Source organism: Lissotriton helveticus, chromosome 11, assembly GCF_964261635.1.
Source record: "Lissotriton helveticus chromosome 11, aLisHel1.1, whole genome shotgun sequence".
NCBI lineage: Eukaryota > Metazoa > Chordata > Amphibia > Caudata > Salamandridae > Lissotriton > Lissotriton helveticus.
The window spans coordinates 1028332038-1028358887 of NC_136072.1; the positions used below are offsets into that span (position 1 = coordinate 1028332038).

At 49.4% G+C, this 26850-nt stretch overlaps 1 protein-coding gene across 1 annotated transcript in view; it reads left to right on the forward strand.

Annotated features, from left to right (window-relative positions):
* Window positions 1–26850, forward strand: part of NAA25 (N-alpha-acetyltransferase 25, NatB auxiliary subunit) — a 988861-nt gene that overhangs the window by 93193 nt on the left and 868818 nt on the right. The window contains exon 4 of the mRNA XM_078667429.1: window positions 22950–23068. Within this exon, the coding sequence (XP_078523555.1) occupies window positions 22950–23068 (119 nt within the window). The remainder of the gene's footprint in view (window positions 1–22949; window positions 23069–26850) is intronic.

Here is a 26850-nt window from a genome sequence, read left to right on the forward strand (position 1 = left end):
GAAGGCAGAGTGCTTGGAATCGTGTGAGATGGTGCTCTGGCATGAGCTGAGCCTGTCTGCGGCTTTCGGGACCCATCCCTTAGCCGTTTCCATGATATCGCATACCATATACTCTTAAGTGCATTATAATCCTCGCGGTTATATGCCAACTCTGGTATCGCTTTATCAAAACATGTCGAGTAAGGTGTCATACGAATTGGAATACTAACCCCTCGCCAATTCTGGCGACGGGGTTAGCATTCCACCCTTCTAGAGGGACACGACATGTATGTAACCCCTAACCCCGGTTAAAGTCAGACATAGCCTCAGCTCCACAAAATGGATGCTGCCACCGAGACACAAGTCTGCCCTCCTGCTGCTGGGAGTCCTCCCAGAGCAGGAGGCAAGGACAAAGGGTTTCCTGCCAGGGGCGGTGCCAGCACCGTCCCAGACAGGGTTTTGTGTATTGTAGGTAGGCAGGGCTTTAGAGGAAGGTGACTGCACGTGGCACCCCGGTGCTCACTGTGCATAGGCTGGCTGGAACCAGTTCCAGGGTCACTCCAGACCCTGTGCTGGGGAAAAGCCCGCCAAGGAAGTGGGTGTAACCACCCCCCTCCTAGTCCCACCCATAGGGCAGGACCTAGTCGCGTGCCAGCCCCCTTTTCCAAGATAAAGGTAGAGACTGGCCCCCTTCCAAATCAGATCATCTTTGAATCCTGAAACTACTTTCCACGAAAGGAACTCAAGACTTCTTCCTAAGATTTCTCCCTTGTGACTAAGGAGTAGTCACCCTGCATCCGCAGGCACCATCTAAGAACACTGCGGTCTGCTGCAAGTCCTTCCTCCGGAATCCGACTGCCCAGCTCGACGAGAACCGGCTTCCCTGGCACCTCTGACCTCTACCCACCTCTACAGCCCAGCTGAGAACCGTGGGTGCGACGAGACCTCAAGGGACCGGCCATCTGCAAGACTGCACGACTTCTTTCCAGTAAGCCCGCCGAGTGAATTCCTGGTGAGTGCTTTGGGGTCCGAGAAGCCCCGACCCTGAGCAGCTCCAGCACCGAAGTGCAGCCCCCCAGCATCTCCACGATCTGCGTGGGGCCCTTCTGCTTTTGGCTGCTCACCGCGTTGTTTGGCTACTAGCCCGCTGGCTTGTGGCCTTCCTGACGACGCCCGACGACATTTCTGCTGCTGGTCTGGTTGCTCCAGACTGGCCCTTGCTTCCCTCCATCGGAGAAGTACCCTGGACCCTCCTGGTCCACCCAAGATGCCATTTTAGGTCCACCGCGTGGGCCTTGCATTTGCCAAGACTTGTTGCCCAATCCTGGGTCCAGCGACGTCGACAGCAAGAACCTTCGTGGGACAGCTCGCACCTCCATCCTGGTCGCCGACAACGCCTCCTGGTCCGAGAGACTGCAGAGCCCAGCAGCGCCCACTCACCTGACTGCGGTGACTTCGCCCGGTGCCATCCTGGTGCCCACTTAATCACTGGCTAGTGATTCAAGAACTTGGTCCCCTCTGCTTTCAGGTTTTCTTCTTCCTTGATCCAGGCTTGGATCCATCGAACTTTTCTTCACTGGTCGCCTGCCAGCAACTTCTTCCTTCCAGGCTCCTGGTCCGGCAACGAGATCCCCGACGTCTTTTCAGACCTATGCAGCTGCAGCCCCTGGGCTAGGTAACTTCGGCACTTCGGTGTCCCAGCATAGCCTCACTATCCTAGGGTCAGGATCCACTGTCGTTTTCTTCCTACCAGGTCGGGTTCGCCCGTGAACACTAACTTTGTCTTTACTAGCCTCCATAGACTTTGTCCCGCATCCCGCGTGAGAGTGCACACTCTGCACCCGAGTCCCCTAGGTCTCCTAGAAGTAATCTAACGATTCCCTAGTTAAGTCCTAGCGATTCCAAAGCCTATTAGTACTGTACTTACCTGCTAGTAATTTCGCATTCCACTTTTAAAGTATATGGTTTTTCGTGCCCCTCGGGCATTTGTGTATAACGTGCTAACTTAAGTATTTTCGTAAGAGTTTTGTTGTGTGCCTAGCACCCTGTCCTCATAAAGAGTACAGGGTTGTTGTGATTCTAATAAATACACTGTTTATTTTCATAACACTTGTGTGGTGTCCTTTCACTGGGTGTTCAAGGGGTAATGTGATGGTAAAACAGCTGGCTTAACACGCCCTCTAGAGTCTTAGCCTTAGACTGCTCGTATCCATGCTACTAGGATAGCTGGTCTATAAGGTTGACTTACAACCAATCATCAATAAGGGTTGTTTGGACTGATATATAGTGATCACTAGAATAGTGACCACTGCACATCAGGCCAACTTCTCACATCGGGTAAAAACGTTTTAGCCGCGCAGGCGTAAGATGAGCACAGTGCAGCACATTAAACTGGACGTTTTTGAATCTTTGGCTGCGGGACACTTTTTTGCGGTGTTCTAGGGCCATTAGCCACTCTCTATCATGAAGGTTGCAACCAAAGTCCTCCTCCCAGTGGAGCCGTAGGTGTGTCAGTGCTACGTGTGCGAGTTCCATGATGGATTTGTAGATCCATGTGATCTGGTGTCTACCAGCCCCCATATGTAGTAGTGTGTGCAGCACCCGGGGAGTCTTAGGTTCCCCGTCCCGCAGGTCCCAGGTCTGTCTGCAGTCCTCCACGAGCTGCCGGTGTAGCAGGGATTGACTGACTGCAAGCCTGCTTCACTCAGTCAAGCCTGCAAACGAGATCAGCCGCCCGTCGGAGAACAGGGCTTCAGTTTTGATGAGCTGGTGTTAAGTCCAAATCCTGAGCTCTCCCGCGGTGTAGAACTCGTACTTTAGAGAGTCCGACCATCGGTAGTAATGGGGAATATATCGGAGTCCCCTTGGACATACGGTGGATCCGCATGATACAGGTTCTGGACGTTGTGACCAGTAATGGATGAGCCGGGTTGGGTTTGGTACCTGGAAGGAGCATTCAGGTCAGCTCCGGAACTGTTCTGTCCCTGCTGAGTCTCCGTTTCCCCGAGGTTCCGATGCGCTGTCCAGCGTGATAGCCACTGGAGCTGCGCCGCTAAGAAATAGGCTTCAAATGACGGGGTGCCCAACCCCCCTTATCGCGAGGCAGCTGTAAGGCCGACGAGGCCACTCTGCAGCGGCCCCTTCCCCAGATCAGGGAGATTAGTAATGAATTTAGCTCTTGGAAGAAGGTCTGCAGCGAGAATACCGGGATATTAGTGAAGTAGTAAAGAAGCCAGGGCACCATTTTCATTTTGGATTAGGCTTCCCTCCTAATGGGACCCAAAGGTAGGGTTCGCCAGAAACTAACTTGACTTTTAAGTCCTCGGAGGGCTCTGTAGTGGTTTCCTTCCAGGAGGTCCCGGGGTTCATGGTAGAGTCTGATACCCAAGTATCGTGGGGCGTCGCCCGTCCATGCCAGTGAGATCTATTAGACAAATTTCCCTGTGTGGGGTATTCGGGTGTAGGGGATAGATAGAGGATTTCTCCCAATTCACACGTAACCCTGCAGCCCTCTCGAAATCCGTGAGCGTGGACCAGAGGGTGGGGAGGCCAGCTGTAATATCTCTAACAAAGATTAGATCATCTGCGTAGAGGGAGACTCCATGAGTTCGACCTCCCAATTGGATGCCCCAAAGTTCGCCCACCTCCCGCAGCCGTGCTGCCAGTGGCTCCATGGCGATGGCAAAATAACAGGGGACAAGGGCACCCCTGGCGTGAGACGCGCATGATCGGAATGGGAGAAGATATATAATGGCCTATCTTAACCCTTGTGGTGATGTCGGTGTATAATAGCTGAGTGTACGCTATGAATTGGGTCCCTTTTCCCACCCTCCGAAGCTTCTTAAAAAGGTATTTCCAAGCTAGGGTGTCGAACGCCTTCTGAAGATCCACTACAAGGCACGCCACAGGTGGGAATCTGCCCCGCACTCCGTCCTGGACCTGGAACAGTCAACCTATATTTTGGGAGGTGTTTCTCCCGGGGACAAACCCACTCTGGTCCTGGTGTACCATTCTGGGTAGTATCTCTGTGAGTCTGTCTGCCAGGATCCTCCCTAGAATCTTGTAATCCGACGTCAGGAGGGTGATAGGAAGTTCGGAGTAGAGGATCCCGATTGGGTTTGGGGTATGTTACCAGCACGGATTCCCGCAGTGATTGAGGGAGTAGTCCCACTTCTAACACCTCCCGAAAGATAGTGTCTAGCTGCTGAGAAAATGCAGAGTACATTTCTATCTGGAAAGTCCCGGGGCCTTGTTTTTGGCCAAGCGGCGAATGGCTGATTTGATTTCCGCTGGCGTGAGGGGATCATCTAATGTCGTGCGCTCCTCATCCGTGATTTGGACTATGGTGTCTGTGGTTAGTATGCTCTAAAAGCGTCCCATTCTAGGGATCTAGTGGGTGTAGTGCCTGTGTTTTCAGCAAAGTAGTGTTGAATGGTGTCTGACTGCTCGCTGTGGAATACTGGGTCCAGAAGGCAGCCTTTGGGGAGGCGCCACGTTTGGAATGGTGGTACCAGTGGCTGCCATTTGAGTGACACGATATGCGTGTCATGATCTAAAAAGACCCTGCCTAAGTAGTCAGAGTGTCTGATGCGTGGAAGGAGAGACTGTGTGCACACAAAGCGATTCAAATGGACTCGTAAGTTGTGAGGTATCGAGTGAAAGGAATACATTTGGTGGTCTGGTGTGTGTGTCGCCATGCGTCCGCTAGGGCCCAGCGGGCAGTGCAGGCGTGAAATGCGGCAGTGTGCGCATGGGCTGGGGAGTGTGTGGTGGGGGGGTGGGATCTATCCAATGTGAGGTCTAGGGAGCAATTGTAATCCCCTCCTAGTATCCATGGGGCACGTGTGAATCCTGCCAAGGTGTTCGTTAGGTTCTCCCAAAATGGTGTCTGATCTATATTAGGGGCATAGATGCTGCCTACGATAATGGGCTGCCCATCCAATAACCCTTCCAGTAGCGCGTAAATGTAAATGTAGTTGAGCTTATATAGCGCACAGCTACCCGCAGTGGGTTTCCCGGCGCTTGCTTAGGGAACCCTTCCTGGTATTCCCCTGTGAGATAGCAGGGTATCCACAAGGTGAAAGTCAGGCATCCCGCCGCGAGGGGCCGTTGTGGAGATTAAGCAAGCTATTGCCCAGAGTCGCAGAGTGTGAACCCATGAGTCGAGGAGGCACCGGGGCGAGAATTATCGAGTCCGTGGAATTTTTAGCCCAAGATCCCGCCGAGGCGGGGAATTGAACCCTGGTCCAGGACCAATCTCAGCTTCCGGGTCTGCTGCCTCTAACCCCTGAGCCACACTTCTCCTTGGGGTCCACACCTCTACCGGTCTCGCGAAAGGGTACTCTGGGTCGGATTCAGATCATTGCTCCTCTCGTGAAGGTGGAGTAGGTTGTGGCGTACAAAATGCAGCGCCATTTTTTCTGGAGTTTGCATAATTCCTCTTTAGTGAAGTGGGTCTCTTAGAGGGATATGATCTGTGCCTGCTGCCTCTTAATATACCCATATACCGCAGAACGTTTCCTGGCTGTGTGCATCCCCCCCGTACATTTAGTGTTAAAAACTGGAAGTCTGTGTGTGCCATGTTGGATACGTCGTCGTGCCCTGACCGCCTTGTGCTACTGCGGGAGTGGTGTCTCCCACAGCTAGCTGATGGACGTCGCATGTGAAGCTGTGTAGAGTTGTCAGTGTGCGCCCCTGCCCTGTAAATGGCAGTTAATAAGAGGTTATGGTGTATGGGTTGGGTGAACTAAGAACTGGGGTCGGGAAACCGTCCCAATACTGGGGACCTATCGCTGGGAGCGATACGTCCAAACTGGTGCTCTGGAGGGAGAGTGTGAACAAGAAGTTAAAAACTATGGGGTGGTGGTGCTGCATGCAAGGGTGATCCTTGAGCGGGTCAGTGAAGGATCAGTGTGCGTCGTCTGGTCCCTGGCAGTGGCGGAACTTTGTTACTTGTGTAGCGAGGTAGAACTGCACTTGTGAAGGGGGTCTTGACCTACCACCAATTGGGCTACTCTGCGTCTGTGTGTTGCGAGAGACTGAGGATAGTGATTCCCTGGTAGCCTCCGATGTGTCACCTTGTGCGTTCTCTAACTTATGAGCTCTGCTGTCTGGGGGGTGACTTGTGGTAGGGTGATTGAGTTTCCCTTAGATGATGCTTCGTCGCTATCTTCTTCACCCTCTGAGAACAGGCGCGGGGCTCTGTCCATGTCATTTGAGGGCGGTGAGGCTTGTAATGCTGTCACGGCCCATAGACTGTCTCGGCGTTCCTACATAATTTGCTCCAGATCCGGGGAGCCTCTCACCATCACGTCCCTTGTTTGGATTACGTTTCCTGGATCGTGGTGCCCTGTCTCTCTGTCCTCTCATGGTTCCTGACCCCGGTAGCTGCGGGCAGTGCAGGTCCGCCCAGTCCCTCGCTTCCTCCGTGCATGTAAAAAATAAAGTAGAGTTGTTGTAGATAATTCCGAGTCTGGCGGGAAATAGTAGGGAATATTGAATGTCATTTACCCGCAGCCACTGTTTCACTTCCAGGAAGAGCGCTCTCTGCTGCTGCACCTCCTGTGCATAATCTGGAAAGACCATCACCTGTTTGTCCTCGACCCGGAGGGGTCCCGATCGCCTAGTGGCTCTGAGCACTGCATCCCAGTCTCTGAAGTGGAGGATCTTCGCTAGCATTGGTCGTAGGGGTGCTCCTGGCTGGGGTCTTCGCGCCTGGACTCTATGGGCACACTCTAAGAAGGCCGGCCGGCCGTTGGGGTAAAGGATTTCACCCATGCTGCTATGTGCCCCACTGGGTCTTGCCCTTCAATTCCTTCCGATAGCCCAAGCACCCATATATTACAGCTCCTTGAGCGTCCTTCTAGGTCGACAATTCGTTCCTCCATTGTGAATAGGCGGTCAGGACATCGCAGATTGTCTTTTGCTGGTCTTTTACTGCAGGTTGCAGGTCCGCCATGATATTTCCCCCTTCGTTGACCTTGTCGGCCAGCTTTCAGTGGTAGTCTTTGAGGCTGATGTCGGTCGTTATAGTGGCCAACCTCTCCTCCATAGATGCCCTGGAGAGGTCGATGGCTGCCAATACTCTGTCCGATATGGACAGGTCGGGCGGAGTCGCTGTCAACTTGGTCCCCGTCTTGGGCTGTGGCATATTTTCTGGCGCCGTCTCTAACACCCCGGTGGTTTGCGTGGCCCTAGGCTTCCCCATCGCTCCTCCTGGGGTGTCTAGTCTCTCTCAGGACCGGGTGTCGTGGTGCTGCGACCGATTGGCGCTATGCAGGGCCTGTCCTCCTCTGATGCTGGTTCTGGGTGAGCTCTGGCCCCTGTCCGCACCACTAGGTGAGGTGAGTGCTCCAGCTATCCGATCTGGGGATGCTTCCCTTGACTGCGCGCCGTGTAGGTCACTTAGTGGGGCACATCCGCCGTGGACGTTGGAACCTCCTTCCTTTCCCGGCCGCTGTCTCTGTTATTAGGTGGCTTGTATAAACCGGAGGGGCTCAGACTAGTATGGCTCCCTAATGTCTTGTGGGGCCGTATTGTGTCGCACCCTCTGTGGTCAGTTGGCTGGAGAGGGCTAAGCACTGCTCTGGGTTCCAAACCGCCTATTAAACCTCCATCTTAGGGTCAGGCATTTGTCAGATTGGTTTTCGGTGGTTGGGGGGGGGGGGTACCATACACACACCCCGGTATCAGGCAGCCCCGAGGGGTGGGGGTTCACTGACTTGGAAGCTGTGTTGGTCACACCCAGGTGGTTCAGTTCACTCCTCACTCCCCCCTGGAGGGCTCTGTAGTTGTGTTCGCCGGGCGCCTTGTTGAAGTCAGGCAGCCTCTGTCTCAGCGGTGCTCCGGTGGTCGACGGCCCAGGAGGGTGAATGCACTCTGTGCTACCGGACTACATCTGCCCAGCACACTTCTTCCTCACAGTCTCCACTGGCTGTGGCAATCTGGTGCGTCTGTTCACCGCTGTCCGTTGTGGTTTATGCGGCAGGGGCTCGATGACCCGATTGGTGTGCGGGGGTTTACTGGGGCGTCTTGTGCATCTAGTGCTACTATCAGGCACACAGGTTGCCCCGGTACTTTACAGCCCGGTCTTCCCGGTCTCGAGAGTGGCGCCTTGGGACGTGTCTCGCTCAGCGCATCCAGCCCCCTGGATGTCGGATAAAGGCGCGGGCGGCCGATATCTTGCTGCCCAGCGCCGGGTCCTTCAACGTCTCTGTTCTGCTCGTTGGCTCGGTCCGTTTCAGCCGGGGTTCAACGCCAACGGAATGTCCGCCCGCTGTGGAGCCTAAGCAAGACACGACCACTATTGTAGCCCGCTTGGCCACGCCCTTAAACCCACCATGGTGTGTGTGTGTATATATGTATATGTGTGTATATGTATGTATGTATGTGTGTATATGTATATATATATATATATATATATCTCAAACAATTTACTTAGCAGCTAAGGCAAAATAAAGCACATCTAAATCTGTCCTATATTAGTGAATATGTACACAACCTGAGCAGCACAAGCTGCTGAAGTACAATGAAAATAAATCAAGAGGCACCCATCATGTGAAATTGTCACACAATGACACTTGTAGTTTCATTCCTTAAGTCTTTATTCAATTCATTTATTTGAAAAGCAATACAGCCAACTGAAATGTTGGTTACAGAAAACACCAACTTTTCAGTTGCAGCGTGGCCCACCAATCCTGGTGTCCACATCTGCCTTATTATAGTTAATCAAATAATCACTTCAGCAAGTACCTGGCGAAATTTAATTTTTTATGCACTGGATTTATTGAGGCTAACATATGTATTGACGATCTAAAGAATATTTTAAGCTAGTTCTTGCTGATCAATTGCACTGCCTCCAGAAGTTCTTGCAGTTGAACACTGGTTGTGGCTGTAATGTTTTCTTAAAGAAATGAGTTAAATAAAGAAAATGTAAAGAATCAAATGACATGTCATTGTTGGACAATTTGATATGATCGATTTCTTGAGTGCCTCCTGATTTACTTTCAATATATTTATTGCACATATGTATATTGAAAGCATGCAGGAGTAACTGAAGCATGTGCTATACATTGTAGTGTTATATGTTTATCTTTGCCTTGCTGTTGCCAGCACTGTGGTGCTGCTGTCCCACACCAGCTTCACTCGTGCCTTTTTGTGTAATCGCTCTAATCTTTAATGCACTGCTTAAACGTTGTTGGTTTTTGTAAACATTTTTTACATGTGTATTGCTTTGGGAAGTTGCTTTACCGCTGCACCTGTAAGGGCTCAAAAGGTGAGACATGTATAGTGACTGTATAGAGCAGAAAACGTTCCACGTAACCTTTACTTTAAGTTCATCTAATTCTGAAGTGTTTTATGGTGTGCTCAAAATGTAATCTCAACCATGTTATGTGCCACACATGATCTCAAAATCTGCTTTGGCTTATAAATTATTTTGTCTTAGACAGCTTATCACAAAAGAATGTATGTTTCTTTTTTCAAATCTTGAATTACAAAAATTTTGAAAGTAGGTATTTACATGCAGTAGAATTTTATTAGAATAACTTGTTGCCAAATGAAGTGGTACCGATGAAAGGACGAGTCTGGTACAGCTTACTATTATAAAATGTTGATTCTTATTTATTCAGGCAATGGAGTCCACGTCCTGTAGTTCCTTCCTCCAGCAGTTCACAACTCCAACTGAAGTTACTGGAGCTGGAAACCATGGGGAAGGAACACAGAACCATGGAAGCATAAATACATTACATAACATTGCAGGCTAACTGGCTGCCTGCAGCAAAACTAGTAAAAGGACAGTGTTCTTGACACTACACATCCTTCTTCACAAACATGTTTTTAATTAAAAAGATAACGCTTTTCTTGGACAGAAGGGTATAAATGAACTCTGCTATTAATACAGTCGCTCTACAGTGCCAAACTATACAGGTAACAGGACAATTGAAAGCAGGAATATGTATTCTCCTTAGGAGGCCCTAGCAACGAGCAGTGTTAACCTTGGAAAGTGTAATTCTTCCCAAGGTATTAAACATCTGTATAGGATTCATCTTTCGTGCAGCTGGCCAAGTCTAAGGATGGGACTCTTAAATTCCTGACCTGAAAAAGCATACCCAGTCTTTAGGTGCCTCCAATAGCCTTACTTGGGCCAAGCAAGGCTTCCTAATCCCTTTACATAATGCTTTGTTGGTTGTTTAAAAGATGGTGATACCAGTTTAGTTGACGAAGCATACAATGCGAGAAAAACTGAGGTTCGGGTTGCTTCGTTTTTACTTGAGAAGCTTGGAGCTTTAAGTTGCTTGGATGATATACTGTTGGGTTGTGCCCAGAAAGTTACAAAGATTTGTCTCATTTATATACTTTTTTGTCATCTGTTGTGTCCGCTTATAGCAGGGGACAATCTTGAAGGGAAGATGCTTGCAAAGTTTATTGGAAAAATATTTTGGGGCCTTATTACCTGCTCTCTGCTACAAAAGGATTGAATGGGCCACTGGCTTGCACTGGCATCCATAGAACTTGAAGGATCGAACTGAGGTGAACTGGTTGCCCCGCTGTGGCAGAAGTCTGCATTTTATTTAGCTTGTTGAGGCCCTTCTTGGAAGTGCTCATGGAAAATGAATATTGTCGCCTGTTCCAATTATGCCCATATCAATTAGATAAGATGTGTTAAAATAGTTTCATTCCTTATTGGAATCTCCTCCACAGAGAGTGTCATGAAAGCGGAGCTCAGCCTTTTGCATGACAGTGTGACTGTGGAAAGCCATGCTCAAATAAATGACGCCAGAAGGAGATTTATGTGATATGCTGTCCATGTTGCTTTAAAAGTATAAAGCTCCAATTTTCTGAAGTATTGTGTTCTGGAGACAACAGAAGTATGGATGGCTCTGTTCAGAGCCAGCAATATGGTGTCACATCCTGTGATCGGCGGGCCATGCCTGCCTTGAGTCCTAGGCGCCTGATTACATCATCTTCAGTCCATGCCCATTCCCGGAGTGCAAGTTTCCGTGACTGGATGGATGGGGAGTCTGCCGCCTTCCAGTTCATTGCAGTCTCTCGAGGCATTTGATTGATGAATTTATACCCTTCCCTAGCCATCCTTGGACATGGATTTCAGCCCAGCAGGCATGACTATGAAAAGTTTGTGCTGTCTAAGAGTGAGGTGTCTAAGGAATGTGCAAATCTGTGCCCACTAAAGTCTCAGCATGTGGCACTGTCAAGTTAAATTGAAGGGCCACACTTTGGGCCATTAGTTCGAGACAGCAGGGAACAAACAGTCTGTGCGGTAGAGTTGAAGTGTGGTATGTACGATGTGCATAGTTAAATTGGAGTAGTTGGAGTCCTGCAATCCTGAAAGCTTTGCTGCTCAGACTGTTGGAACCAGTCCTGGCTTCAGCGGAGCGAGAGGGCAGGTGGTGCTGGCACAGTGCCTGCATGCAGCTCCCTATACATGTTAGTTATTCTATGAGTGTTGGATGAGGTGTACGTAGTTGACCAGATTGGAAGATGTCATTGGTTGCTCATTAATTCCGATCTGACCGTATTCCTTGCACAGTGCTACGGAACTGTTAAGATTATGTGACCTGCTGAACGTCAAGGAATATGTTTGCAAAGTTGCCTTGCTTCAAGTACTATCTGGATGCTTCCAGAGAATTTACCTGTACGTGGCTGTGTAAGGGTCATTTCATAAAAATAAAAAAACGTGTAACTGCCAAGTCTCTTTCAGAGCACAGTCAATTTCATATCCATGTACTCTCCACTCCCAGACGTGTATTAAATTACGTGAAATTGGCACAGATCATGTTTTTATTATTTATTTGTTTTTATTATTTATTTGTATTTCTATCACTCTATAGACTTAGTGGATAGTAACCCCTTTAAAAAAAAAAAAAACATTTTAAACTATTTATATTGGCATTTCTTAATAGGTACAACAGTGAGGCAAATGACTCAAAGGAAACGGAAGGATAAGGAGGTGGGGGGGAACAAAGTCAGGGGGAAGAGACTCAATGGTTAAGGCAATACATTATAACATCATTATGGCGTTATTTTTTCACATCACTGCTGGACCCGGACTACAAGTATTGAGGTTCCATCTAGCAGGTGGCTAAGATAGAGGGATTGTACCATATGCAGGGTGTACTTGTGTCTGGATATTCCGACATTCTGAGGACCGGGGGATGGGCCTTTTGGTTCGCCTGGCTTACTAGCAGTGTCAGCATGGGGGTCCACAGCGGGTGAGCCACTACCTGGTGCAAGTTGTCTTTCTGTCTGAGGTAAGCCAGTAATGGCTCCCATATGCCTTTTGGGCGTGATTTGGGAAGCATCAGGTCCCAGAATGTGTGAAACTGTTCTTGGCAATAGGACGCGTCTCGCAGCCAGGCATTGGCCCTAGGTGCAGGACCTCTGCTGCAGAGGATAGCAACTTGTCGTTTGGCCAATAGCAGGAGCATAGCTGTGAGGGGTTGGAACCCGGGGAGGGGGGGGGGCAGGGGGGCTAATCTTTGACATAATCCAGGAGTAAACGAGTAGGTCTGTGGGAGCGGATGGCCTGTTATCTGGTATAAAGTGAAGTACACCTCAGACCAGTAACTCGCCACACGTCTGCATTCCGATGCGAGATAGAGAAAGGAGACCTGTGGAACCGAGTAGTGCAGGCAACCCGCCTCGTCCACCAGCCCTATTCGTAATAATTGTAGTGAGGTGCGGTATAGATTATGCAATAATTTGAAGTGAATAAGGTTCAGCTTGTAATTAGGTGGTGGCACCGCAGTCCATCCACAGCAATATGTCCATTGACCATCTGTGATAGGGGGCTTGATATCTAGGTCCCAGGCTGCGCAAGCCGCTGAGGAACGCACTGGCGCCTTGTCCTGCATGGTTGTGTATAAGTGGGTAATTAGTTTGAGGTGACACGTTTGTTGACAAGTGTTTAAGCATATGGAGCGTGGGTGGGGGCCGAATGAATGTAGTGTGCATTGCACTGCAGGTAGCATGTATCTGGTGATACATTCACTTGTCTTATCTGTATCATACACATTTTGAAGACAACTGCTCAATTCAGCAACAAACATCCCTGGACACCCCTTGTACCAGACGTGGTGTTCAAACCGGCAGAGCTCGAAGACCACCTCTCCCGACATGAGGGACAGTTCACAGTCCGAAACTGTTGCCAAATAGATTTCATACCTGTAGCTTCAACATTGTATTGTGGTGCTCGGTAACATTGTGTGATTCCCAATCCCTAATGACACTTTATGAAGTTAAGAAGTCCACCCTGGGAAATTGAAACAGTAGAGCATCCCACGCCTTTGCTGTGTCTGATACACCAGTTCTTCTAAGATTTCTAATATGGGCAGCTTCACCCACTGTTTCAGTGGCCATGCTGCTACATTTGGAGGCATAGGCAACTTCCAAAACCTGTACAACTGGTGTTTAGCCAACAAGGGTGAGAGATCAATAAATTTGCTTTCAACTTATTTTTTGAAGTCTTTTTAAATCCCCTAGCAGTCAGATCACCGGGCCATATAAATTATACCTGTCAATCAAATAAGATAATGTTGTTGATATATCTGCTCAATAATAAACTAGTTTGGGTCCCCACCACACCACATGGAAAAATGTTGCGGAATACTTGTCACCACTAGGCACCCTGGTGGTGTTGCGATTCGGTTTCATTGAGTCTGGTAGGGTTGATATTGGTTATTAAAGTGTATGCATTTAAATTGGGAGACCTCACAAGAACATTGACGATAGCGTGTAATTACTGTCCACTATAAATTTTTTGTAAAACATGTTTTTATTGGTTTTACAGCAAACTTCAAAGCAGCATTCCGCAAATAGAAAATATCCTGTTACAATTCTTATGACGGGTCAGACAACACATTTCCCATATCTCATTCCCCTCCTTGATAATCAAAAACAATCCCAACAATAGTAGCGACCCACCCACCCTCTCAATCCTCCCCAGAATCCTCATCCGAGCTATCTTGTTCGGAGTCCGGAATGGGTTCGCATATATCCCCTCTGTAGGTGTTCCAGGTAGCCCACACTTTAGTCCATTTTTCTAGGGCATTTCCTATTGACATACACTGTTCTCTCAGTGATCATTGTTACATCCATGTCCCTACACCAGGACTCCAATAGTGGTCGGGTCAGTGGCCCCCCACTTCTGCGCTACGTTTCGCTTTGCGACCATGAAGCCCAGTGTCGCCCACGTCTGTCCCTGCCGTGTCAGATCATTCGGTTCCCACACGTTGAGGAGGCACCTGCTCAGGCAGCAAAGAGATATGCAAAGTCTGGGATATCGTTCGGAGGACCGTGCGCCAATAATCCGCTATGAAGGGACAGTCCCACACAGTATGGAAAAAGGTACCCTCTTCCCCGCACCCTCTGAGGCAGTATGGGTGTTGCGCTCTGCCTATCTTGTGGAGGGTAGGCCTGGTGAGGTAAGAGCGGTGTAAGATTTTCAGTTACTCTAGCCGGAATCCCTACCTCCCTGGGTGAGGCAAGGGCCTCCTGCCGTTCCGTCTCGTCCATGTCCGCAATATCTGTGGTCCATTTATCCTTCAAAGTGATCGTGGGATCTGGTATGTTATTAAGCAATTTACGGTATATGAGTGATGGAGCGCGCTTGGGCATAAAATCTGTGAGCAGCCTGTCCTCTAGTGGAGATGCCTCGGGTATGTCGACATCCTGTGGGAGTATTGCAAGGAGAGCGTGGCGAATTTGTAGGTATCGGAATGTTTCGGTATGTGTCCGCTCGTATTGCTGCCGAAGCAGATCAAAGGGAATGACCGTTCCCTTATCCCAGAGGTCGCCTACTGTGGATATACCGATACTGTCCCAATGTCTGAAGCCCCTGCTATTTCTGAGTGTACCTAGTCGCTTCGAGTCCCAGAGTGGGGCGAGTTTGGTGATGGTATCTCTCCAACCCAAACTTGTCTGTGCCGTGTACCACAACATGACCGTATGCCTCGTCGGACCTTCTAGTTCCTGTGCCCGACCCCTATTATACAGAGCCGCTAACATATTTTCTGTTCCGAGTTGTGCTCCATCCGCCATATATGCCGGATCCGTGTAAGAGGCGTAAAGCCACTGGTTGATAATTTTAAGATGAGCTGCCCAGTAATAAAACTGGACATTGGGGAGCGCTATGTCGCTATCGTACCAGCTGCGATGCAACTTAGCCTGCGCTATGCGAGCTGGCCTGTTACCCCACAGGAGCGTGGATACCAGCGCTGCTATTTGCCGGAAATATTTCAATGGCACTGGAAAGGGTGTATTCTCCAGCGCATATAAAAAGCGGGGCAGGGCCATCATTTTAAATAATGCGGCTTTCCCTAATAACGTCAAGGGTTGGGCTTCCCAATGGGCCACGTCTCTACGCAAGCGCTCTAGAGGGGGGCCACATTTTTTACGAAGAAGGCGGCTGGGTTTTTGGTGATATTGATGCCCAGGTATTTAAACGAGTCTTGGGATAACGCCAGCGGACAGTCCGGGGAAGTCGCGGTTCAGGACCCTTAAGAAGGTAGAGAACCGACTTGGACCAATTTATTGTGTAACCGGAGATGAACCCAAAAGTATGACAGATCTCGAATAACACCGGTAGCGAGCTTTCCGGGTCTGTGAGATATATCCGAATATCATCCGCATAGAGGGAGATTCAGTCCTCAGAGTCCTCTGTCCATTGGATGCCCCGTAAAAGAGGGGCCTTTCTAATTTTGGCCGCCAGGGGCTCCAACACTAACGCGAACAGGAGTGGAGACAAAGGGCAACCTTGTCTGGTCCCTCTCGTCAGTGGTATAGTTCCTTACAGGTGCCCATTCACCGCTACGCGCGCCACCGGTGCCGTGTAAAGGAGCCGGATCCATGCACAAAACATCGGGCCGAAGCCCAAGTGTGGGAGCGCCGCGAAAAGATAGACCCATTTTACCATATCAAAAGCCATTCTCGCGTCTAGGGACAGCACAGCCGATGGTTCAGTTAATAAGTGTTTTCCCGTGCTAATGCGCTATGCAGACGCCTGAGATTGAGGGCAGTGTTTCTTTTAGGCATGAAGCCGGACTGGTCCGGATGAATTAAATCAGGAAAGTGTGCCTGTAGGCTATTAGCGAGCAGTTATGCCAAAATTTTTGCTTCTACGTTAAGTAATGATATTTTGCGGTAGGAGAGACAAACCGATGGGGGCTTCCCGGGCTTTAGAATCGCCACGATCGTGGCTGTCCTTTGGTCCTCAGGCAGTATGCCCTGTTCATGACTGTCATTATACATCGCGAGCAGATGTGGGCCCAGAGATTCTGTCATAAGTTTATAGAGTTCCAATGGGATCCCATTGGGTCCCAGTGCCTTACCGGACTGCAACGACTTAATAGCAGCGGTTATTTCTTCTACGGTCAAGTCAGCCTCCAGCTCTAATGTAGCTTCCGGCTCGAGGCGCGACATTTCTATGGTCCGCAAGAAGCACGCCGCGTCAGTCTCCGAAGCATTCGAGGAGGAAGTGTATACCGCCGAAAATGCTGCGCTAGGGTGTGCGCTATGGCGTCAGGGTCTGATATAACATGACCTTCCGTCGTCTGTAGGTGTGCTATCGTTCTGCTACCGTGCTCTCTCCTGTCCAGCCAGGCCAGCAATTTCCCAGCTTTATCGCCCACCTCCTATATTCTGTGTCTAGTCGCCTCAACAGCCGTCTTTGTCTCTTGTTTAAGGTGTTCCCTATGCTGCTGTTGCCTTGGGTCGAGGGTGTGTGCGGACTCGGGCGTGGGATCACTTGTATTTGCGGCATCTGCTGCTTGTAGTTCCCTTTCTAGATTTACTAGATCTTGGTGCTTAGAGCGTTTGTAACCTGTGATGGAGGCTATAGCCTGACCCCTGAGCACCGTCTTGTAGGCCTCCCATAGGGTGGTCGGGGAGCTAACTGAGGCTACATTCTCAGCAAAGAAATATTTTGTGGTCTTACGAAGTTCTTTCCGCACCTGTGGAATCCGCAAATAACCTGGGTAGATGGGGTACATGCGCTTGCGGGAGGTGTGATGCGAAGTGTAAACTAACACCACTGGTGAATGGTCAGACACACCCCTGGGCCCAATAATGACATCCTGTATATGTGGTATGCTAGATTCCGAGGCCAGAAAATAATCTATCCTTGATAAACTGTTGTGTTCTGTAGAATGCAAAGTATATTGCCTCGCTACTGAGTGTTTGTATCTCCATGAATCTATCAGGCCCAACTCTTCTGTAAAGCTCTGCAGGCGGGAAACCCCCGGTGTCCATGATCTCACTGGGTGTCGGTCCATGCTGTTATCTACCGTTGTGTTAAAGTCTCCCCCAATTAGGAGGTCTCCCTCCGGAAGGGATAATAGAAACTCACTGAGGGCCGGGAGCGCCACCGTGTGGAGTGCAGGGGGAATATAGACTGACACCACAGTTATGAGTCTGCCCTCCCATTGTCCATGTAGTGCAGCGAACCTCCCTTGATCATCGTACTTCGTGTGTAAAACCAGAAATTGGGAGTTTTTTCGCAGTAGGATACCTGTGCCCCGTGACCCAGTTGAGAACTCTGAGTGCACCACCATTTTGAACCCCCATCTATCCATCGCCCTGCATGCCGAACTGGTGAGGTGTGTCTACTGCAGGAGCGCTAAAGTGGGAGCCTGACGCTTCAGGGATCGCAGTACCAACCCCGCTTAATTTTGTCACCTAATCCGTGCACATTCCATGTCAACAATGTAAGCGGAGCCACTGGTACCCTCTGGGTCTCTGCACCGGTGCTAGTGTGAGGTGTTCCTGTCTCCATTGGGGTCTTGGGACGCGGTGGGGAATAGTGACCTCTCCATGTCGGGTAGGGGCCAATCGTGTTGCAGATGCCATGCTGCAGTGTCATTTCCAATAACAATCAAAACAAGAAAACAAAAAACAAGAGCTACCCAAACCCTGGATCCCCCCACCTCCCTGCCTGACGGACGTCGATAGGCCTGGGGAGGCGCGGGGTCTCTGCCTTCAAAGACCAGGCAGTATGGTCCGGTCGGGGGGGGGGGGGGGGGTCAACAGATTTAAGAATCCACCCCGTTGGTATCGCGGCAATGATCTCCCGCGGTCTCGATGTTTTAGTCGGCCCCGCCGCTCCTCTCTGCTGTCCGACCCGGTGGGGGCCGCAGCAGTCACTCACCTCGGCCTCTTCACCCCATGCCCCCCCCCCCCCGCACCCCCGGCGCCGGTCCCCGGATTTGCAGGCCACACCGCTCCGCTAGTGTGCGCGCCGATATCCTGGCTCGGTTTGTGCTGGTTTGCGGTGGGGCACCGTCGCTGTGACTCTCTGCCAATGCGCCCGGCCGGGCATGTCCATTAATTGAGGCCCCGGCTTTCGTGGAGTCAGAAGGCCGTCTTCACTCATCTTCAGCAGACCCGGATTTCCACTTCGGATTTTGACCGGAGCAGCGGCAGCCGAAGCCGTTCGGTCACTGGCGTCCGCGGGGGTCCCCACTGTGAGAAGTTGGCCTGATATATAATGTTCACTATTCTAGTGAGCACTTTGTATCAGTCCAAACAACCCTTATTGATGATTGGTTGTAAGTCAACCTTATAGACCAGCCATCCTAGTAGCATGGATACGAGCAGTCTAAGGCTAAGACTCTAGAGGGCGTGTTAAGCCAGCTGTTTTACCATCACATTACCCCTTGAACACCAAGTGAAAGGACACCACACAAGTTATGAAAATAAACGTATATTTATTTATAACAAGACTACCCTGAACTCTTTATGAGTCAGGGAGCTAAGCACACAACAAAACTCTTACGAAAATACTTTAAGTCGCACAATTTACACAAATGCCCTAGGGGCACGAAAAACCATATACACAGTAAGTGGTATGCGAACTTGCTAGCAGGTAAGTAGTACTTTTCTAGACTCAGGAATCGCTAGGCCTACAATTCTAAACACTGGGATTAGATGCAGGAGGCCTGTGGACGTCGTGTGCAGAGTGGGAACTCTCACGCGTAAGGCGGGAAAAAGTCTATGGAGGCTAGCAGTTGCAAAGTTACTGTTCTCGGGCGAACCCGACTAGGTGGGTCGAAAACAAGAGTGGATCCGAACACTTAGGGTGTTGGACTATGCTGGAGCACCGGAGTACTCAGGTTACCTAGCCCAGGGGCTGCGGCTGCATAGGGTTGAAGTTGCGTCGGAAACCCTCGTTGAAGATCCAGGAGCCTGAAGAAAGAGTTGCTGGCAGGCGGCCAGTGAAGAGTTCGGAGTGATCCAAGCCTGGATCAGGGAAGAAGAAACCTGTAAGCAGAGGGGACCAAGTTCTAAATCACTAGCCAGTGATTTGAGTGGGCACCAGGATGGCACCGGACGAAGTCACCTCAGCCAGGTGAGTGGGCGCTGCTGGGCTCTGCAGTCTCTCGGACCAGGAGGCGTTGTCGGCGACCAGGAGGGAGGTGCGAGCTGTCCCACGAAGGTTCTTGCTGTTGACGTCGCTGGACCCAGGATTGGGCAACAAGTCTTGGCAAATGCAAGGCCCACGCGGTGGACCTAAAATGGCGTCTTGAGGGGACCAGGAGGGTCCAGGGTGCTCCTCTGTTGGAGGGGAGCAAGGGCTAGTCTGGAGCAATCAGACCAGCAGTAGTTGTCGTCGTGGAGCGTCGTGAAGGGGTCACTAGCCAACGGGCAAGTGACCTGGACAACGCGGTTGGCAGCAAAGAGCAGAAGGGCCCCATGCAGATCTCGTGGATGCAGGGGGGCTGAACTTCGGTGCTGGAGCTGCTCAGGGTCGGGGCTTCTCTTACCCCAAAGCATTCAGTCGAGGGTCACTCGGGAGTCGTGCTGGACAAGCGTCGTGCAGTTCTGAAGATGGCCGGTCCCTCGAGGTCTCGTCACACCCACGGATCACAGCTGGGCTGATGATGTAGGTTGAGGTCAGAGGTGCCAGGGAAGCCGGTTCTCGTCGTGCTGGAGCAGTCTTGATCCGAAGGAGAGACTGGCAACAAACCGCGATGCTTGGTTGGTGCCTGCTGCTGCAGGGTGACTACTCCTTAGTCACAAGGGAGAATCTTGGGAAGAAGTCTTGAGTTCCTTTCGTGGAAAGTAGTTTCAGGATTCAAAGATGATCTGATCTGGAAGGGGGCCAGTTCCTACCTTTATCCTGCAAAAAGGGGCTGGCACGCGACTAAGTCCTGCCCTATGGGTGGGACTAGGAGGGGGGTGGTTACACCCCTCTCCTTTGGCGGGCTTTCCCCAGGCCAGGGGCTGGAGTGCCCCTGGAACTGGTTCCAGCCGGCCTATGCACAGTGAGCACCGGGGTGCCACTTGCAGTCACTTTCCTCTAAAGCCCTGCCTACCTAGAATACACAAAATCCTGTCTGGGACGGTGCTGGCACCGCCCCTGGCAGGAAACCCTTTGTCCTTGCCTCCTGGGCTGGGAGGACTCCCAGCAGCAGGAGGGCAGACTTGTGTCTCGGTGGCAGCATCCATTTTTTGGAGCTAAGGCTCTGTCTAACTTTAACCGGGGTTACAGGTTACATACATGTCGTGTCCCTCTAGAAGGTAGAAATGCTAACCCCGTCGCCAGAATTGGCGAGGGGTTAGTATTCCAATTCGTATGACACCTTACTCGACATGTTTTGATAAAGCGATACCAGAGTTGGCATATAACCGCGAGGATTATAATGCACTTAAGAGTATATGGTATGCGATATCATGGAAACGGCTAAGGGATGGATCCCGAAAGCCGCAGACAGGCTCAGCTCATGCCAGAGCACTATCTCACACGATTCCAAGCACTCTGCCTTCAGGATTGTCAAGGCCTGCCATAGGAGTGACTGATAGGAGATCTGTGTGTCCATTTTTAGGGTTAGATATAGGTATACTATATCTAAAGCAAAGGGTGATTACACCACCTTGCCCCAGCTGTCGTGCAGCCAGTTGTGTCAGATCTGGATGGCCAGCCAGGGGTGGCATAATACATGCTGCAGCCCCTGGTAGGCCCTGGTTACACCTATGCCCTGGGTACCTAAGGTACACTGTACAGGGACTGATAAGGTGACTCAGTATCCAATTAGATATGTACCTAGGGTACATGGAATCCATTTTACAGAGAGAGCAGTAGGCCTGGGGTCCTGAATAGCAGGGCCCCAGGTCAACTAAGTCAGAAAACCAGCAAAACACCAGGCAAAAAGTTGGGGGCAACCATAGTCGGGGATCTACCTTCCTACACCCACGGCTCAACTACAAGCAGGATAATTAGTCGGATTATGCCGGAAGGGTCCCACCTCGCCGCAGCCTCTTCAGCAAGCAGCCATCTTGCCAGCTGCTAGCCACGCCCCCCTGTCCACTATATTTTGGAAGTCTGTAGATTTTAACACCCAGATATTTGATGCTATCTGGGGCATATTTACCACCCCAACTATTTCTATGTGCAGCATCCCGTGAAGCCCACAAAAGGTGATGGGAGGAATGTAAATAGTCTAAATCTCTAGCAATCAGTCAGTAAAATGGGTGCTTGCTGGTAGACCTTTAATGGCTCCTGATTGAACAGAAGGTGCAGTTTAAGGTCCTTTGTATTGTTAATGGGGCCTTCTACCACAAAGGCACCCAGCGTCTGCAATCTCTTGTTAAACTCAATACCCCTGGAAGGGCTTTGAGGTCGGCAAACACACATCTCATGATGGTACCAAAAATCCTCAGTCAGATGGGGAGGCCATTCATTTTCATATTTGGCCCTACGCTATGGAACTCCTTGTCAATCAGGTTGCGCCAAATAGATTTAGAATCCACTTTCAGAAAATCTTTGAATACCTGGCTGTTTGTGATCTAGTTGTTCTTTAATTTTGCTTGCAGATACGGTGCAGGTTGTGTTGGTTTTTATAAGTTGTAGGAAGCCTTTGGTAGCAATGCACTCTACAAATCCAATGGAGTAGACTCTGTAATTCCCTGTGCAGCACAGGTCTAATCCTGTATGTAGTCGTCATGCACGTTGTCCTTACCATAACCATAGATGCTTCCCATAATGTTCCATCTTCATCTGCTGTCTACTCATCATGAAAGTAATCCACAATGACTTCCAAAATTCATACTCTTAATTTAGGATTGACAAGGGAGTGAGTATTGCAGTTTCAAGGTAGGTATGCATGGCAGGTCATTGTGTACAGTGAAGGAGTTTGATTAGACAACCGTTTCGATAGCCTCTGCCAACCATGACTTAGGTGAAGTCGTAACTAATGTCTATCTTTATATGGAGGTTGTGTAGAGAAAAAAGTGTGGATATTCTCTCCTAGTCTGGTATGCTTCCCCCCTACAGAGATCTAATGTTCTGAGCATTCCTCAAAGCTTTAAACTTTCTAGCATGTTTAACAATTAACCTCTCCGGGAGAATAGGAAAGGATCCATCCTAGACAGTGTTGGCAACACAGTTAAAAATCACCACCATATACCAGCGGAGACCTCTAGGGATCACTGGTTCCCCTTCTTAATTTCTAAGTTACTGGATACTCTTTCATGGCGCTGGGCTCTTTTGGTGCTATTGGGAGTAGCATCAAAAAGGAGTGTTGAAGCAGAGACTTGATATCCCGATACAGACTTGAGGGCAGCCGTCTGGGAGAAGGGCGGTGTCGCAATCCTCTGGCGAACAATTCTGCAGAAGGCTGTCCTGGTGGACAGGAGTGAAGCGAAATGACATCTTCACACTATTAACGCTTGGCCACTTTCTCAAAGTGGCCAGGCTGACAAAACATCCTTTATGTTAGATAATATAAACTCTGCTGGATTTAAACACTTTATAGAAACTATTTATAGAAACTATTTATAGAAACTATTTTTTCACTAGGCCATAAAAGTGCAATCTTGAGGAATCTTTACTGTGCAATGTTTACTTGTAGCAGTTAAAGCAATTGATAGCGCCCATTTAGATATTTCATAGCCTATTGTTAGTGAGTGCTTATTTTCAAAATGTTGCCATCTTTAATTTATTTTAATTTTTCCTTTAGCGGAATTGGTCACCAAGCTGTACGAGGCAGCTGTCAAGAAGGTGCCAAGCAGCGAAGATTATCATTCACACCTTTTCATGGCCTATGCCAGGGTGGGAGAATACAAGAAAATGCAACAGGTATGATGTACGCTTTGTATTTCTAACTCTGAGGCAATGTGGAGCCTGCATAGAAAATGTTGACGTATAGCACATCAGGCAGAGTTTAAAACATTTCGCTGCCTTATCAGAGATATGCCATTATGCTTTTTAATGATAATTTTCAATCCTTTTGGAACTTCAATACTATATAATGCCGCAGATTTTGTTCACCTAAAATTTGGTGAATTATAAAGGAAACTTCTCGCCTGTGAAGTTTAGCTGTGATTGTAGCTCATTTATTGTACGATGTACACCATTCTATACATTACTCGCACTTCAGTTACATGAAATAATTAAAAAAATAGTGTCCGCTAACTTCATATGCAACAGTTAAGCCATTTTTTCAAATAGCATTAAAAAATGCCTTTACTGCTAAACAAAGCCTGCTGCTGTCTGCGTTAGGCAGAAATTCATTCACCGCATCCTCAGTATTCAGATTTGAGTGCCATAACAAGTCTAGTCTAGTGAAGTGTATATCCAGAATTTGATATCTATAATATAAATTTTGCATTCCATCTCAAATCTGAAAAATTGGGCTTCTGGTTTTAGACCATTCCAGGCACACTTAATGTATCGTGATGCCCTTTTCTGAACAAGGTTTATTATGGTAAATATCACTGCTGCAGTAATGAGTTAGAAAATATGATATAATTCCATCATTTGTTATTAATAACAGTCTTAATACTATGGCAATATGTCCATCTACTTTAGCTTTTAAAGTTACTAATCTGATAGAGACTTCTATACACAGATTCCTTACCTTTTTAATTTCCCCAGGCATCAGAATGGACCCGAAATTTTTTTGTGAGCAGGACCCCTGCGCGCCAGTAGGGGGTGTTGATCCGCCCTGCATCAGTCATCGTCCACATTGGAAGGGACTTTGCGGTACCTATATAGGTGCCACCCAGGTTCGCTGGTGCCAGTTATTTTCTGTCCGCTCCAGCCAGTGCCGGAGAAGAGCTTACACCTATGTCGGTGGGTGTCAGGCATGTTTCAATTTTTGACAGGCTTTTCTCAATGTTTTGTCTACTATTTTTTAGGTTCATCTCCTGGTGTGTCAAGGAGGTCTTTACGCTGGTCTAGTTTTAAGCCCTGCAGTGCCTATCACCGACCGATGTCGGTGATAGACCTACACATAGTTTGTCTTTGGAGTCCACGCGACCACAACACCAAGCCGTGCTCCATGGAAGTGGAGATACCGTTAGGGGGGAAAGCCCCTGGATCGTACACGGAGGCCGAAGTTGTCCTCCCATTTGAAGCCCTTGGGACAGTCGGGTAGGAGACACAAAAAGAAGAGCAAAAAGTTGAAGTGCTCTTTTACTTTTCCTCTTCCATTAGCCAACAAGACGAGGGCACCTTGGCGTTCTAGGCGTTGTTCATCAGAACCTGGGCTGAGACTGCACCTCCCTGTAGTTCTTAAGGCGAAGCGACCCAGCCAAACTGAAAGAGTTCTATGAGGCCATTTGCCTCACATTTGGGCGGCTCTTTCCTGTTGATGCCCCTTCTGGCCCCGTGAGGTTGGAAGTGGCCCCCATCTTGTTCTGTGCCGGCGGCTCTTGCCCCGGCGTGCCTCAGGGATTAAGTCCTCGATCTGAACTGATGCTAGTCGTGCCATCTCGACCTTCCCCGGCACCGATGCTCGCGGTGCCATCCCCATTATCATCCCCGATTTGGACACGCAGCTGGAAGGGTGTCGCCAGACTTCGACGCCGGCAGGTGCCTTCCCTCCTAGATCCGAACTAGAGCTTTATTTTCATCGACTAGGCCACGGGGAAGACTGGGAGGGGTCACTGGACCTTTTTAAAATACCAGACCAATGAGGACTTAAGTGAGGACTGGGTGAGGACCCTGGGTGTGACCAGCGGCCTGGATACTTCTCCAGATGCTATCCTACAGAGAATGAAGCTTCTTAAGCAACGGTGGTGCGACCGGCGGCTGAGGGTCCTTGACCTTCAGCCACTAGCAGTGGCGGTCAAGATTAATCACTTGACAGAGGTGCAGCAACCGTGAGTCTCCAATTTGGAACCCCTACTCACATTCATTGACGCCCTCACTGATGTCCTGTAGGGTACTTGGTCAGAAGCCAGCACGGGGGGCTCCTGTGAATAGGACGATTGCCTGCTGCCGTTGCCCTCCCCCACCTTGGGACCCAAATTTCTTCACGCAACACCCTACCCCGAGAGCTTGGTATTCCAAGCCTCCACCTCCCAAGCAGTCTTCCCTAGTGCTTCCCCATAGAGGGAATCCAAGAGGCTGAACTTATTTGGGAATATGCTTTCTTCTGCAGACCTGGCATTGTGGTCCATGAACACTGCATGTCTTTTGTGCCATTATTCCTACACTTTGTGGAATGTTTGTGCCAATGCTGCCACTGGTGCTATAGGAGGCCCGGGCTGCACTTTCCCAAGCTGACACCAAAAAGAGATCCCACAAAGTTCACTATTTGATGTGGACACAGGACCAACGAAGCAGAGTGCTTTCTTCTGGCCTGGAAACAGAGGTACTATGGGGGGAGGTAGAGGGTGGACAAGGTTAAATCTTTACTGGCCTGTAAACTAGGTCACCAACAGGTTAAGGCTCATATTGTTAAAGTCCGGACAGATGATGCGACCTCTGCAACTGCCCAGAGCAGGCTTTTCAGGACTACTATCAAGCCCTGCACACAAGATGTTATCCCTTAGGAGGCGATAAACTCTTATTTGCAGGTCAGTGACTGGGACCCAATCGATACTCATTATGCTGCTCTCCTTGACGCCCCTATTAGTCGCTGAGCTCCACCAGGCCCTCGGTGAGCTCCCGACTGGGAAAATGCCAAACCCAGTTGGGCTCCCTGTTAATTTTTATAAGCTATTACTCCCTAGTCTACAGGATCAGCTGTTACTGTTCGACTCCTTTACCCAGGACACAAGGCTCACGCTCACCATAGCGGCTGCTGAGATCACTCTCATTTCCAATCTGGGTAAAGGACCACACTCTATGTTCTTTCTTGATAACCAATAGCCCTTGGTTTTTATCTGCCACAGATAGAGAGCGGATAATATTGATTGGATTGCACATCTGGTTGAGAAATCCCACAGACACAACATGCTGGCTTGCTTTCTCTCGTGTGACGCAGAGTAAGCCTTTGACTGAGTGAGCTGGGTCTTCCTTTGGTTGGTCCTATACAAGATAAGTCTAGGACCAGGGATAGCCACTAAGATCATGTCATCATATGTAGATACAACTGGACACAATATGAGCTACATTAATCTCTCTTTGGGCAGCTGTCAGTGGTGTCCACTTTCACCTCAACTCTTTGCTCTGGTAGTCGTACCACTCACCATCACAATCCAGCTAATGGCAGATGTAGTAGGCATAAAATTTGGAGGCCAAACCCATAAAATGAGCCTCTTTGTGGATGACCTCCTGCTTACTCAATTGCAAACCGCCACTTCCCTACTTGCGGCTGTAAATTGCCTCTCTGCTTTTGAAAGCATGTCTAGCTTCAATATTAATATGACCAAATCATGCGCCATAAATCTCACCATACCCACTCAAGACATCCCTACATTTCCAAGGCTGGCCCCATTTTGCTGGGCCTCCTGCACAATCAGATACCTGGGTCCTAATTTAACTTCATTGTTGTCATCCTGGACACAAGCTAACTGTCCATAGTGAAGGACCCCTGGCACTGGAAACCACTGTACATCTCATGGCTAGGCCACATCAATGTCATAAAAAGGAATGTTCCTCCCTGTACCTTATTTAATCCTTACCTGTGC